A 14,870-nucleotide genomic window follows, 5' to 3' on the forward strand; every position below is an offset into this window, starting at 1 on the left:
GCTTCTATCGGTAGTTTATTTACGTCTGGCTTGGTACCGCTTCTATCGTAGATCCAACACATGCCCCGGTCGAGGTAGTGTCTTCAACAGACGAATTTCGCTCAAGAGGCCAACCCGCAAGTGCAAGCCAAGGGGGCATGCAGGCGAGAGGGACCTAATGGGCGGGCGATTGGGTTTGGGATAGGTGTACTACCTGCACAAGTACCGAGTGGGAAACATGCGCGGCGTATGCACCCCCCTATTGGCGAAAAAAGGTATCCTTAGTCCCAACTCCCGAGGGAGCCGAGATTCGTTATGATGTTCTGTCCGTTCACATTAATATGCTGATTTTCAGGTCGTCCCAACTTGATGGGGAAATAAAGGCGGGGTAGGATCATTTCACCCTTCGGCTATTTTGATTACCTACAAGCACGAGTATTTCCTTCACTATCCCCAGTGGAGTCGCCACTGTGAGGGGGTCGAAAAAGCACGAGGCTAATGCGTGACCTCGTCCCTCGTGGGTGTGACGATTCTTTTTATTCAATCAAGTGTAATTGGATTTCCTATGAGTATACACCCAATTGACTAGTAATATAGGAGTCGCCATTCAGTTTTTAACGACAATGAGAAAAACTGACAAAACCCGGTTATCGTGACATAAAGGGAGTGCAATTATGTTTGACCACGACGGCCGTAGGTTCCCTTGTGATCCCTGGTGTGGGGATCTCTCAATATACACCCGCAAGGTAGAGATTGAGGGTTCGGGGGACTGTAACTACCGAGAGGAGTACTTCGCTCGTCGATAACTCCAGAGGCAGGATATCCTTACTAGCTCAGCATAAATAATTGAAGGGACATGCGTTAACTATTAAACTAATCTGAGTTGATTTTAGCAATATGCAACATATAATACTAATTCGATCGTGATTATCCGATTTAAATAGCATTAAGGGACCTAGCATGATAATCCGATTTCCCAAAAATATTATATTTGTTAGGCGTGATAGAACAATCAGATTAGGTTAGTTTAACAGTTCATAAAAAGGGCGAGGAAAGCAGTTAAATTATCGAAAAGGGATACATTACGACGCACCCTTGAGAGGTGCGTCACGGTTCTCAGAAAACTAACCACTTTGACTTTGCTATTTCTCCTTTTTATTTAACGAATCTCAATTATGGGACAGGATACGTTCTGTTCGATTTATGGATCGATTGCTACAGAACGCGTGAACAATTTCGCAGCGAGAGGCTTAGGCTAAGGGTTGGAATCAATACTCAGAATATAATTGTGTGTTGTTGTGTGTCTTTCACGTCGAATTTAGGGGCCTATTTATAGGGAATAGTTCGTGGAAAGATAGAATTGCAGAGTTCTAATCCACAAAGAATTAGGAAAAAACACGTACCCAGGTATTTTCAGCGCCCAGGCCTGGGCGCCGAAGATTTCGGCGCCCAGAGCCAGGCGTTGAAAATAGGGTCTGGGCTGTTTTCTTTAGTCAGATTCGGATTCCTGAAATCCGTAGAGTTTGAGATTAATCCGAGTCTTTTAGCGCGTATCAATTTTATGACGGAATGCGTCTGGGCCCGTTACGAACTCTAGGCTCGTTAGAATTTTAATTAATACGTAACTCTTATTTCTGAATCATATTAGGAATAGGATTCTCGCAGTTTTCTATCTCATTTAGGATTTATGTTGGAATGCAACACCTAATTCTGACAGGTTTCTATCTTTTATGATTTGCCACTTTTAAAAGCTACCTTTTACGGTAGTTACTATTTTTAGCAGGTTTCCATAAATAGCAGGTTTCGGGTGAAATGAAAAGGGGAATTGAGATTCGTTTATTTCATAGGAGATGCGTTGTCAAGTGGAGATTTACGTTTTCATCATCGAACCTTTCTCTTGCGGGAATGGGGACAAAAGTAGGTGTCTACACCCGGCCCAAGTTAAATAAAATAATTATTAATTATCCCGTTAGCCATTTTAATGCAATCATAAATATTCAAGCCCAACAAAAACAAAAAAAATTCCCAAGTGCAATGCGGGCTAGGCTTGCGCCCAGCCCAGCAATGCTCGTACTGTGTGGCCTACGAGGCACACGAGCATGCGCCCATGCCCCCGCATCTAGTGCGCACACTTAGCGCAGCTCGTCGTTGCCCGTGGCACTGCTGCTGTTGTTGTGCTCGACGATGCGCGCAAGGCAAGGCAGCCTTGCCCATTGATTGCTCGCAGCTCGCAAGCCAAGGCATGCCTGCCTTGCTCGCTCTCCTCGCCCAGCGCGCGCGGCACGCAGCACGCTTGATGCTGCCCGCGTTGCCGTGGCTCTGCAATGGTGAGGTAGCCCGCATGGCTACAACGAGCCACACATCCACACACACCCCTCGTGTTCGTGCATTTGGTTCGTGCCTACGGACCAACTACTTAAAAAAAATTAATTTCACGAACAAATTTGCATTAAGTTATTTTTGACAAAATTTACGATTTTTATTTTCGAAAAATAACGACTTTGTGATTTAATTAATTTTTAACAACAATTAAATTTTTGTTAAATTTATTAAATCTAGGCTAACTTAATTCAAATTTTAAGAACGAACAATTTCAACCAAAAATTTGAACTTTTAAATAATCGAATCTAAAACTTTAAATCATTCTAAACATTTAAATTTCAGATTTTTATCAATTTGGTTTAAGTGTTGATTTAAAATTAACGAATCTAATCAAAATTTTAATCCAATAATTTTTAAAATATGTCACTTTACATGAAATTATATTCCCTTTCCCAATTAACCAAATTTCCATATCCAAATTTTTTAAAAAATCAATTAGCCATCTAAAATTTACCAATTTGGTGAAAGCAGAATTAGGGTTTATACTTAATAGCATTGTGTCAAAATTTCAATTCCGAGTAGTTTAGGTCGACCAATTAATTGAAAAACTTTCCGAATTTGTTTTAATACAAAAATTAACAAAAAGGCCCAAAAACACATACTTCGAGGCCTGTTTTTGCAATTCCGTTCTTTTGAGTTGATCTTAGAAAATCGTTTCAATCAGATTAGGGTCAGAAAAGTCGAAAATACGAAACTTTTTGAATTCAGAACTTATTATACGATTCATCCAATAATCCATAAGAATTCGAAAAAATTCAATTAAAATCCATAAAATTCGACAATCAGCAAAAACAATAAATCATGCTAAAAAATGCTTTGAATACATAAGGCTCTGATACCACTGTAGGGGAATACAGTTAAACATACATAACATGTGCGGAACATCCCCAAAGCCAGGAAACATGTATAAAACACAGTTTAATCATACTTACATTTGAAGCGTGTTTTCCCGAGTATAGTATCAACGAACACGAACAAAGAACTCCATTTGTCGTTCCTGTATTTGGTTCACCGACACATTCAGATCCGTCTTGATTATTTTAGCTTAGACAACGTACAAGATAGTTTGCTTTTCGGGACCAGTTTTTTGGGTAGAGAGAAAAACTGAACTACGTAATTTAAGAATTAGGTTTAAGTTACTGGAAAAACTGATTGTGTTGGTGTGTGAAAAATATAACCTAATTGTTATAGTAATTAAGTGTAACCGGCCAAGACCAAAGGCCTTGACCGGCCATACACACACGCGTGCAAAGCCCGCGCATAGCACACACGCTGCAGGCCGAAGCCCACAGCGCAGCCGAGCAGCATGGGCCGCGGGCCTTTGCTTTGTTCGCTGCTGTGTTGCTGCGCATTTGTGCTCGCTGCTGTGTTTCTGCGCATTTGTGCGCGCTGCCACGCCCACGCTGGCTGGCTTGCTTGCTGCGTTGCGAGCTCGCTGGCTCGTTGGGCCTTGCGCGCATGCGCGCTTGGCTCGACGCGTCGGCGGCTCCGATGCGGCTCGTATTCACGACGAACGCCTTACGGCTATTATTTATCATATTGTACACGACGAATCACCGTCGTACAATACGATTATTCGTTTCTCCTAGCTTACGAATATTCGCGATACGATATACGATTCCGACGCAAGGTCGTATCGTATAATACGTTTTTCCAAACTAATTCCCGAAAAGCTATTAAATGAATTTCTGATTCATTTAATCTAATGATCTGTTACATGTCATTGGTGTGACCTTATAGGTTTCAGTAAAGAGTAAGTTGTGAGCCTAATATAGATTAGAACTCATTGATCGGAAGCATTGCTCCAGCTAGCTGTTCCGATCACTTGATCTTACTAAATAAATTGTTCGCAATTAATCTGAACCTTGGTATTAGACTTAATGCACCTTGGGGGAAGGACATATTTCCTTCAAGGCAAAGAAAGAATATTTGCCGGAAATAAAGACATTACCGGAAACGGAAATATGGTTCATAACGGAAATGTAAACATTATCGAAGTCAAAGATGTTGTCGAAAACAGAAATATGGTTTTGTTTCGAAAATATTATCGGAAATAGAAATATTCCCGGAATCGGAAATATAGCCGGAAATGGAAATATTGTCGGAATCAAAAATATTATCGGAAACTTAAATATTGTTCGGATCGGAAATATATTCCGGAGTCGGAAAACCGATGGCCCATCGCTCGATGGACCAAGGCATCAAAGCGTAGCGCCTAGGCAACAAGGCCTAGCGCCAACGCAAGCACGCCATGCACAAGGCCCAGCGCGCCAGCGCACATGCCCAGCGCCCAGCGCATGGCTGTTGTGCGGGCTGTGCAGCACATGGCCTGCTGCGCCAAGCATGATTGCTCCGCAAGCTTGCTTGAGCCACAAGGTTTTGTGCTAGCCGCCCAAGCAATAGGAGTTTTAGGGTTTAGGGTTTTGGTAAATTCCTAAAACTTTCCTAAAACGTTCTAGGGTTTTGACTCCTAGGGTTTTTCCTATTTCCTATAAATACATGGCCTATGGTCATGAATAAACACATCTATTGAAACACAATTCAATACACTTTGCCTATCACCTAAAATTGAAAATCCCGAAATCATAAAATGTTATTTTATATCCTAGTTGGTACGATCTAAGGTGGATCCAAACGTATTGTGGACTTTCTACGGAGGAACGACGTTTTTTCGTTCTAACTTGTTCTTGTTCAGTTCAGGAGCAGCAAGGGAAGGCACGCATCACAAAGTGTGTTCACTAAATTATGCTAAATGATTACGTGCATTTAATTTGAATTTTGGCATTTATGGTTTTTCCGCATGACATTACATTGTTCATAACTCAACACAAGCATCATTGAAAAAATAATTAACCTAACCACAAACCGTTAGCACACAAAACCCTCAATTCAGCCAATGAGGGTCGGCCGCTTGTGGCGCACTTCGGTTTGTGGTATTAAGGGAATATGTTCTCAGCAAATAAAGACTCATCATTGATTAAAATATGGGAAATTAAAGGGGATTTTATTTTTTAAAACAACAAATTAGAATAGTTGGGCAACAAATAATCTACAACCAGGCAACAAATAATTCAAAAACACTCCAAACTAGAATGTACGCTTTTCAAATTAAAAATTTCTGACTTTTTAAGGACAATATTGGCATTACTTTCTTTACGAGGGCATTACATGCAAAAATTAATGGGTTATAATAGAAACATGCACACCATTTAGGAAAACCGGTTTAGGAAAACATGCACTATATTTTAAAACGGGGAAAGTATAATTTTAGGCACTAATTTTAATTACCAAAGTGCATGTTACATTTGTTTCTAAGAGTGCATGACAACCTATCTATAACTATACTAAAAGAGAGACCCCTAAAATCACATCTGACACATGTCACGCTCTCATTAAAAAAATTCCCGCTCTTTTATCCTTCCCTAATAAAACGCATTCACTTATGTAATTGTTTTTAATTTATAGAAACACTATCTTAGCTATTAATATATACCTTCAAAAGAAAGCTATTAATATATTATGTCATTACTTAAAAAAAAGTACTAAATGCTTTTGCTTAAGGAAACAATCACAATTTATTTATTGGCTAAATAAAATAATTTAATAAAAGAATATTATCTTATTATATTGTCTATATATTTAAAATTATGTATGTCATATTTGTTGTGTTTTATATAGTATATTACCACCATATATAATATGACTGTAGACTCAATATTATTCCAAAAACAATTTGTTCACATAAAAAAAATATCATGGTTTTTAGGCAACTAAAGTGTAGCCAAAACAAATCTATTCTACTAAAATTAATTCAAACGTTAAGCCTAAATTTTTTTTCCAAATGAAATGTTTTTATTTTTTATTTTAAGGTTTACAATTTTTCTAGCTGTTTAAATTATTTTATGCCATATTTAATCAAAAAAATTATGAACATATATATATATAATTGTATATTCTTCTTATTCTTTTTGAATTATTTCTATCTAAATTGGCATGAAATATGATGTCGTAATTTTAAAAATATACGAAGTATATCGTATAAACCAATAAGATCCGTCATTATATAAGTCCTAGCTTCAACATTACACAAATTATGATTTCTTCGCATTTTAATATTTATTGTCCAAAATCCTTTCATTATTATTGCTCATTCAATAACGACAATCAATGGTCTCCCATCCCCAAGAGAAAAATTAAAAGTAATGAGAGTTGTCATTATTTGGGAAATTACAATTGACACAGGCGACAGAGAAACCAAAGGAAAAAAACTAATTATAAATTATAAAAATCACATATGAATAGTCCCATAAAAATGTATATTTAATTTCATCACATCGTATCTTATTGAATAGTATTTGATATTCTATATTAACTTTCTGTTTACTTGAGTCAATTACAGGGGCTGAAGTAAATACTACATACTTAATATAGTAAGCACTAAGATATTTGCTTGATATACGTTCTATAAAATATCTCGTGCCTCAACCTTATATTATGTCGAGGGAGCTCACTTACTATGATCGATGATTCTACTGCGTAGACTTTGTATAATAGGCTAATATATACTCCATACCATTTAGTCAACCTTTAACCTCGATCAAACTCAAGGAAACAAAAATAACTAACCATTTTAATGCATGTCCTAAATACTCATAGACTATCTTTCCAACCTTTAAAATACAATAAAATGTCTTACATGCACCGGTGTATAATAAATTTATTATGCATCGGGGTAAGTGTAAATAAGTTTTTCATAATTTCTAACATGTTTTGATTAACTTTTTACATTATGAATAAATTTTTAATGAGCATATGATTACCATTACTCAGGATATGTCATGAGTGATATTGTAGGGGTACTTTATATTAAAAGAAAATTTTTATCTCTAATAAAGAACATATAACGGGACAACTTATAAGTATTTTAAATCCGACGTACAATAATTATTATACACCGCCTTAATTAGAATTTGTGTAAATAAAATGAATTGATTTTATTACCTGCCTAGAAGGTTTGTTTAGGGAAACTTTGTTTTCTTTTATGTTACAATTAAATTGATGTTTTTTTGTGCGGTGATAATGAATTCCTAGAACCCTGGCGGAACGGAATGCTGATTTTGTTCCGGCGGATGTAGGTATCTCAGCGTACCGGAGCAGTTCTGGCAGATAAGGGGCGGAGCAATTCTCACACCATCCTACTTGTGGATGGGGCGTGGAAGAAGTCTACTAAGAGATCGGGTATGGGTTGGATTGTGGAAGGCGATAGTGTGGAGGCAGGAAGGGGGCGGGGGGGCGCCAGCTATGGCTATGCAGAATCAGCAATTCAAGCGGAGGCCCAGGCTTGCCTGGCGGGGATCCGGTGGGCGATTGATTGCAATATTAGGTCCATTATTATTCAAACAGACTCCTATTGTCTGTTCAAGATGCTGCGGGAAGAAGGTAGTGTTGATCTACAGGTAAGCTGGTCTTTGGCAGAGATGAAGGATGCGGCGCGTTCCTTTGATTTCTGCTCCATCAACAAAGTCGAAAGGGCTATAATTCATCTCGCGCACCTTTTGGCTACGGGGGCTTCGAGATGTTTGATTTCCTTTTCTAATGTGTTTTAGTTTTTCTTTAAGCTGTTGTCAAAAAAAAACATAATCAATTCCTAATCTTGTCAATTTTTAATATAAAAGTTGGTTTCATTTTAATATAACCCCTCACAACATTCTTTTTTGTATTTTGTTATTAACACTAGAGAAAATTTAGTGGATAAGGTAGTAACGTGGTTATTTGGGTGGGTAAAGTTGTGAACGCAACAGGGTAAGACATGTAATACCGATTTATGAGTATACCTAAACAGGGTGTATGGAAAAATAAATTCAGGGCTGTTTAGTTACTTTACTAGACGAGGATGGTATATGGAGTTCTACTCAAGGGAGGTATGTATTCAAAACGACATACACTTCATATATAGTCCGTACAAATTTTGCAATGAAATATATCATCTAGAGAAATTAAAATTTGAGTCTTAGCGGGGAAGTGCATATGGGATTTTAGAGGAATGAAATTAGACATCCCCTAGCATGATACATCTAAAAGGCCCAACTAAAAATTTGAAAGAAAAATTGACATGAATAATCTCAACTTTCACCACTCTTCTCAAAATGATCCCAACTTTGAATTAATTTAGAATAATCCAACTTTAGGGGGTACCTTCTCAAACTAATCCGAACTATAAATTTTGACATATTACAGACCTGAAATGGATTAGTGTAGGCAAGAAAATGAAAGTTTGGCTTATTTTGAGAAATTCCCTCAAAAGTTGGGATTATTTTGGAATAATCCAAAGTTGGGATTATTTTGAGAAGATGGGTGAAAGTTGAGATTATTCATGTCAAATTTTCCAAATTTGAATGAAATAATTAATTGCAATTAATCAATAGATTTTCACACGTCCACCAAACACGTTGGATTATTTTTCTTGCCACGGGTAATAGAACTGAAAGAAAGAATGATATTTAAAAATATATATTGAAATAGGTCCAATGAGATCCAACAGGAAAATAACTTTTTGTAATATTTAACTATCAATTACAGCCAAAGTTTACAAACTTTATCCATATGAAAGGTAAATTTTGTGAAACTTTGTAGAATGACTGAATTTATAAATAGTTTAGTAAATAATTATTGAAACTTGTGCAGAGTATACAATAACATCCTTTACGACATTAAAAAAAACAGAGAAACTAATAATGTAAATAGTAACGTATATTTGTAATATGAATTTGTGTGTTGCACGGGTAGTACTGCGCACAAATTAAGGCGTAAAATTATTTTTATTCTTATTTTTTCGATTTATTTTGTTTTAATTCTTATTTTTCGATTTTTTTATTTTTTTAATTAATTATTTGTGTGTTGCACGGGTAGTAATGTTCTTAAGTTGTGAACCGCACAATCGATCACTTATTTTAGGTTTATACTACGTAGTTAATTAATTGGAAATCTTAGCAAATTCGATGGTGGCTTTACCATCATGAGCCTTTTTAAAGAAGTACTTGACATAATCTGAGTAAAGAACCTCTCTATATTTTGGCTTCTCTCCTCCATCCATCATTTCTTGAAGTGGTGCAATTATATCATTTGGCCTTGGATTCACAAATATTGGTATCGAAACTCTATTGTTTCGTCCATTTGCAGTCACACGATGTTCCACACTCTTATACTTACCATTGCTAAGTATTTGAAGTGCATCCCCTATATTGATTACGAGAGCTCCTTTGATAGGAGGTACATGGATCCAACTCTCGGCCCCGGCGTCTAACCCTCGAACATATAGCCCGCCTACATCGTCTTGGAGAAGTACGGTTAGGGTTGATACATCCGAATGTCGCCCTACTCCAACTGTTAACTCGGGATTAGGGCATTTTGGATAATAGTTTAGATTGATTCTTTTTGTACCCATTAATAGGGATTCTTTTTTCTCATCAATATCATGGATGTTTAATCCCTTCATTAGGATCTTAACTAGATTCCTTATGACATTTTCAGAGCTCTTCATATATTCCAATGCTTCAGCCCTGTATTTCAAAGTGTATACATAAGTTCTTATTTAAAGCCGGTGTACAACAAATACATAAAATTTACCCAGATATTATAATGTAAAATTTATCTACTTTTAATGATAAATTTTTTGACCTAATAAAAATCACTTATAATATACTCCGTGTATAAATATAAGCATGTTATAACTCGATCTTTTAATTGTTTATCCTTCTATTTTAATTTTTATAATATAAAAAGTTAATAGAAATATGTTAAAGTTACATTGATGTACAATAAATTTATTGAACACCGGGTGAATACAAGAACCTATAAAGCACATATAAAAGGTAAAAATGTATGTTTAATTTGTCCCGTGTATGAATTTGTTTCAAAATGATCTTTACACTTTCTGTTTTAGTCTATTTTACCATGTTCTTTACACTTTATTTTATTATAATTTTTAACATGAAAATTTACTATCGTACCCTTCTTACCCCACAACTTTCACTCACTTTCTCTTATTTTATTCATTTTTTTCTTATAACCATCTACTTTTTTACCCATATATCATACTTTATGTATTAATATTTTATTATATTTACCCACCTTTTTTACACGTTTTTTCTACTTAATTTGTATTAATATTTGTGAAAAAGTAACGGTAAAAATAATTTTGAAACGGAGGTAGTATTATTTTAGAATGAAGAGATACCTGCATGCAAGAGGCCAACGAGAAAGGGTTTCCTCATCAGAAACAAAAAAGAGGCTAGGGTAATCCTTCCATTCCAAGGCCATCTCAGCTTCAGGCACAAAGCTAGTGCCATATCTCACACAACTTGAGGGAGAGTTCTCCTTCAAATACATACTCTTCTCTTGAGCAGACAATTCGAAAAAACGATATGTCGCAGCCTTAACATCCTCTAACACTTTAAGAGGCACCCCGTGATTAATAAGTTGGAAAAATCCCCATTTTTCTGCAGCATTACAAATTAGGGTTTCCATTGCATGATCATCATCGTTCGACATGTCGATGATGGGGATCGAACGATCTTCACCACCATCGTCGCTTATAGTATTGAATCTCTCTTCTTGTGGATGAATATATTGTCTAGGCAAAGACTTAATGCCCATATCAGCTAAACCCTTAACACCATGTCCTTGGTTTAGGACATATTCATTTATATTTTCAAGGTATATTATTGGTATTTTCGGCATTATTATTTTTACTAGGAAAATTATAAAAGAAGTTTTAGTTTTTGTAGGATAATTACTAAATTAATGAAGATAAATAATGATATGATATCTTACTTGTATGTGTTACATATTTATATACTTTATATAGTACATGTAGTGAAGATAATGATAATTCCTTGTTTCAACAATATAATTGCGACTTTTCTTTGCTCAATTATATTATTGACTAGTATGTACTAGCTATTCGCTGCTTGGAGTATACCATTGTTTACTTTTTTTTTCCCTTAAAGTAATTTTGTGGAAAAATCAGGGACCATGTGCTGGCCCCTTAGGAAAAAATGACATACAATAAAATAAAATTTAAAGTAAATAAATTACTTCCTCCGTCTCACATTACTTGTTATACTTTCTTTTTTCGTTCATTCCACATTACCTGTTACACTTCTAAATTATGAATGTCTCCATTATTATCATTATATTGTAAATCCCTTTCCACTAAAAAGGTTTGGTCCTCACACCCTCTCTCATTCAATTAAAAAAAAAGCTCCACCCTCTCTCATTCAATTAGAAAAAAGCTCCACTAACTCATAATCAGATCTTGGTAACTAATATAATCTACCTTTTCAATAAAATAACAATTGATAACCAAACAAGCACTTATCACCTAAACTTTATGCAAAGATAATTAAATGTAACAAGTAATATGAGAAGGGAAATAAAAAAGCTGCGTAATACCAACCACCAAAAAAATCATCATGGAGTTAGATATTTGCTCGGTCAATTGATGAAAATAAACCCTCACATTATTTTGAGTTTGGTGGCATAAAGGTTGATACTAACGCTTCGTTTGATAGTCAATCATAATTGGTGTAAATGAGAATGAGTTTTTAATATAAATTTTTAAGGCAAATTAATATTAATTTCTATGGTAATACTAATTCACTTAAAGCATTTTTTTTTCATTCATTAACTAGTATTTGGGCCCGACCGATGCCCCGGGTTACTACATTAATAATATTTGCATTTATTTATTTTTATTTGCACAATGTTAACATGAAACATGTCATGTCTTAGTGGTAAAGGCTTTATTTTTTGAACACAAGGTTTCTGTGTCCAAAACTTATACAAACCATATTTTTTAGTTTTTTCATGTATGTGAAAATCGCATAAAGTAAATGACTAATAAGCAGAGCGCCATGTGTCACGTAAACTTCTTTAGAAAAACATTTTAATATATACTACCTCCGTTTCAAAAAGATCTTTACAGTTACTATTTGCACGGACTCTAATGCAATATTTAACTAATAATATATCCAATTTCGTATGTGAAAAAATTATAAAAATCTGATATTCTGAAAATACATCCCGAGACCAATCTAACAAGATCTTACATGCAACGTTTTGATGTATATAATGGTGAGAATTACGGTAAAAGAATTTATACTTTGGACACATTTTCCAAAGCGTAAAGAACTTTCTAAAACGGAGGTAGTAGTATAGATTTTCATTACCATCGTGGGAATAAATGCATTTTTTTTTAAAATAACACCAAGTTTGAGATAAAATTTCATTACTATGGATATTATGATGTTATTTTTCTTGTTAAATAACACTTAGATCTATTCTCATTCCCACCAGTTAATACCGGTTTCCTAATGGATCGTAAAGGTCACAAATGAAAACATCAAAATAATGGTTGTGTATGATGTAATGCTCAATTATGGGTTTCATTTAAGATACACCACATCCGTTTCAAAATAATCTTTGCACTTTCTGTTTTAGTTAGTTTCATTTATTATATTCTTTATATTTTGTTTTATTTCATTTTAATTCGAACATGAAAATTTATTACACTACCCTTCATACACCATAATATTTTCAACTTTCCACTCACTATTTCTTACTTTATACATTTTCTTTTTACACCCACTCACCATTTTCCACATTTATTTTACTTTATCCATATTTTATTTTATTCAACCAACTTTTCTACTTTTATCTTAATATTTGTGCAAATAATAATTGTAAAGATCTTTATGAAACAGAAATATATAGTATTCAATATATGATTCATCAACTATTTTTAATCTCGGACCATGCCCCATATCATTACATGGATAATCGGAAATATGCTCTTATGTTAAGAAAAATAGCATGATTAAGTGCTACTGTAATTTTATTGTCTTTATTATTTCGTCGTTTATTATGTTTAGTTCAGAGCTGAAAAGAAGACATGAGTATGATTTAGCTTTGTGGGTAAGTCTTTAAGGTTATAAATTTTAGGTCAAGGCTTTGGTTCTTTTATAAAACAAAGTGTTAAATTTTTTAGCGATATGTAAGCTAGTGACATGAAAAAATAAACATTTGAAAGGAGCAGAGCGCCAAGTGACAAATGAACTCGGCTATTAAATAGTCGTATGGTACATTAGATTCATTTAATTAATTGTTTAATAGAACTCCTATCAATTGGCTCTAGTGAAGAAGAAAATGTCATTTGCAAAGTAAGTTATGAGACCTTGGTAATCACTTCAACTACCCTCAGAAGCCGGTGAATTCTCGCGGTTTATTCTTGATCTTGTGATAAAAAGCATCTACTTCCTCCGTTTCAAAAAGATCTTTACAGTTAATATTTGCACGAACTCAAATGTAATATTTAACTATTAATATATTCAATTTCGTATGTGAAAAAATTATAAAAATTTGATATTCTGAAAATACGTACATATCGAGACTAATCTGACAAGATCTTACATGTAACGTTTTGATGTATATAATAGTGAGAATTTACGGACAAAGTTTTTACACTTTGGACAAGTTTTTCAAAGCGTAAATAACTTTCAGAAACGGAGGTAGTAATAAATAATACGGAGTAGATAAATATGGGGAAAGAGATTGTTTCCTTGTCTGAGACCCGTCCCTAGCAGGGGTCAAGGAGTCTTAAGTCGATCATCTCCTTCATAGTGAAAGAGTAAGTATATCAAACCAACCGTACATAACTCTTGCAATGAATTGAAGTTAGAGATAAGCAACTAAGCAAGGCATCTGATAGAGCATATATGTCCAAGGATGGCGCCCCCACCTAGGTTGGGTGGACCGCATAGATTAAAAATAATTTTTTTAAGTTTTTCCCCACCTACCACGTACATCACAGATTTAAAAAAAAAAAAAACTTACCCAAATTTTAGCTTCGGAAAATCATAATTGAGAAAATTTCAAAGAGGACCATCTTCTCACGGGTTCGTTTTTTCGCATATCTAATATGTGTGGAAACACACATATCAACTAAAAGACAAATAGCTAAAAGACAAAAAAGGAAGTACCATTCATGTAAAAAAATTACCATTCTTGTAAAAAAAGTACCATTCTGTAAAAAAAAGTACCATTCTGTAAAAAAAAGTACCATTTATGTTTAGAAAAATACCATTTAATATTTTTTTGTCCTTTTTCCTATTTTGTCTTTTGTTCTGATATGTATTCCCCATACATATCTGATATGTATTTGTACTTCCTTTCTTCGCATCACATGAAAAGAACAATGAGAAATTTATAACCCTACAATATGTGGGCAAGAGACAATGGTGTACAATGAGCATAATGCACTCAAAGAATACAAGTTTACAAGTAAATTAGCCTGATATTGTGATAAAAGATATATTTCCTCCGTCCCTTAATACTCGCATTGTTTACTCCCTTTATATTTTAAAAAGAGATACACTTTCCTTAAACAGTTGTATATTAAAAAGATATACATTTTCCATTTTTGACATGTTTTGGTCCTCACTTCCATTATA

General features: G+C 34.6%; 1 protein-coding gene across 1 annotated transcript; it reads right to left on the bottom strand.

Moving 5' to 3' along the window:
* Positions 1–9,042: 9,042 nt before the first annotated feature.
* On the bottom strand, positions 9,043–11,130 carry LOC110804615 (feruloyl CoA ortho-hydroxylase F6H1-3-like). The gene is made up of 2 exons (XM_022010219.2): positions 10,598–11,130; positions 9,043–9,920 (listed from the first exon to the last, which is right to left on the bottom strand). Exons 1-2 carry the CDS (start codon positions 11,098–11,100, stop codon positions 9,335–9,337), a joined length of 1,089 nt encoding a protein of 362 aa, XP_021865911.2. The 5' UTR covers positions 11,101–11,130; the 3' UTR covers positions 9,043–9,334.
* Positions 11,131–14,870: the final 3,740 nt, after the last annotated feature.

The sequence above is a fragment of the Spinacia oleracea genome, chromosome 6 (genome assembly GCF_020520425.1).
Source record: "Spinacia oleracea cultivar Varoflay chromosome 6, BTI_SOV_V1, whole genome shotgun sequence".
Taxonomy (NCBI): domain Eukaryota; kingdom Viridiplantae; phylum Streptophyta; class Magnoliopsida; order Caryophyllales; family Amaranthaceae; genus Spinacia; species Spinacia oleracea.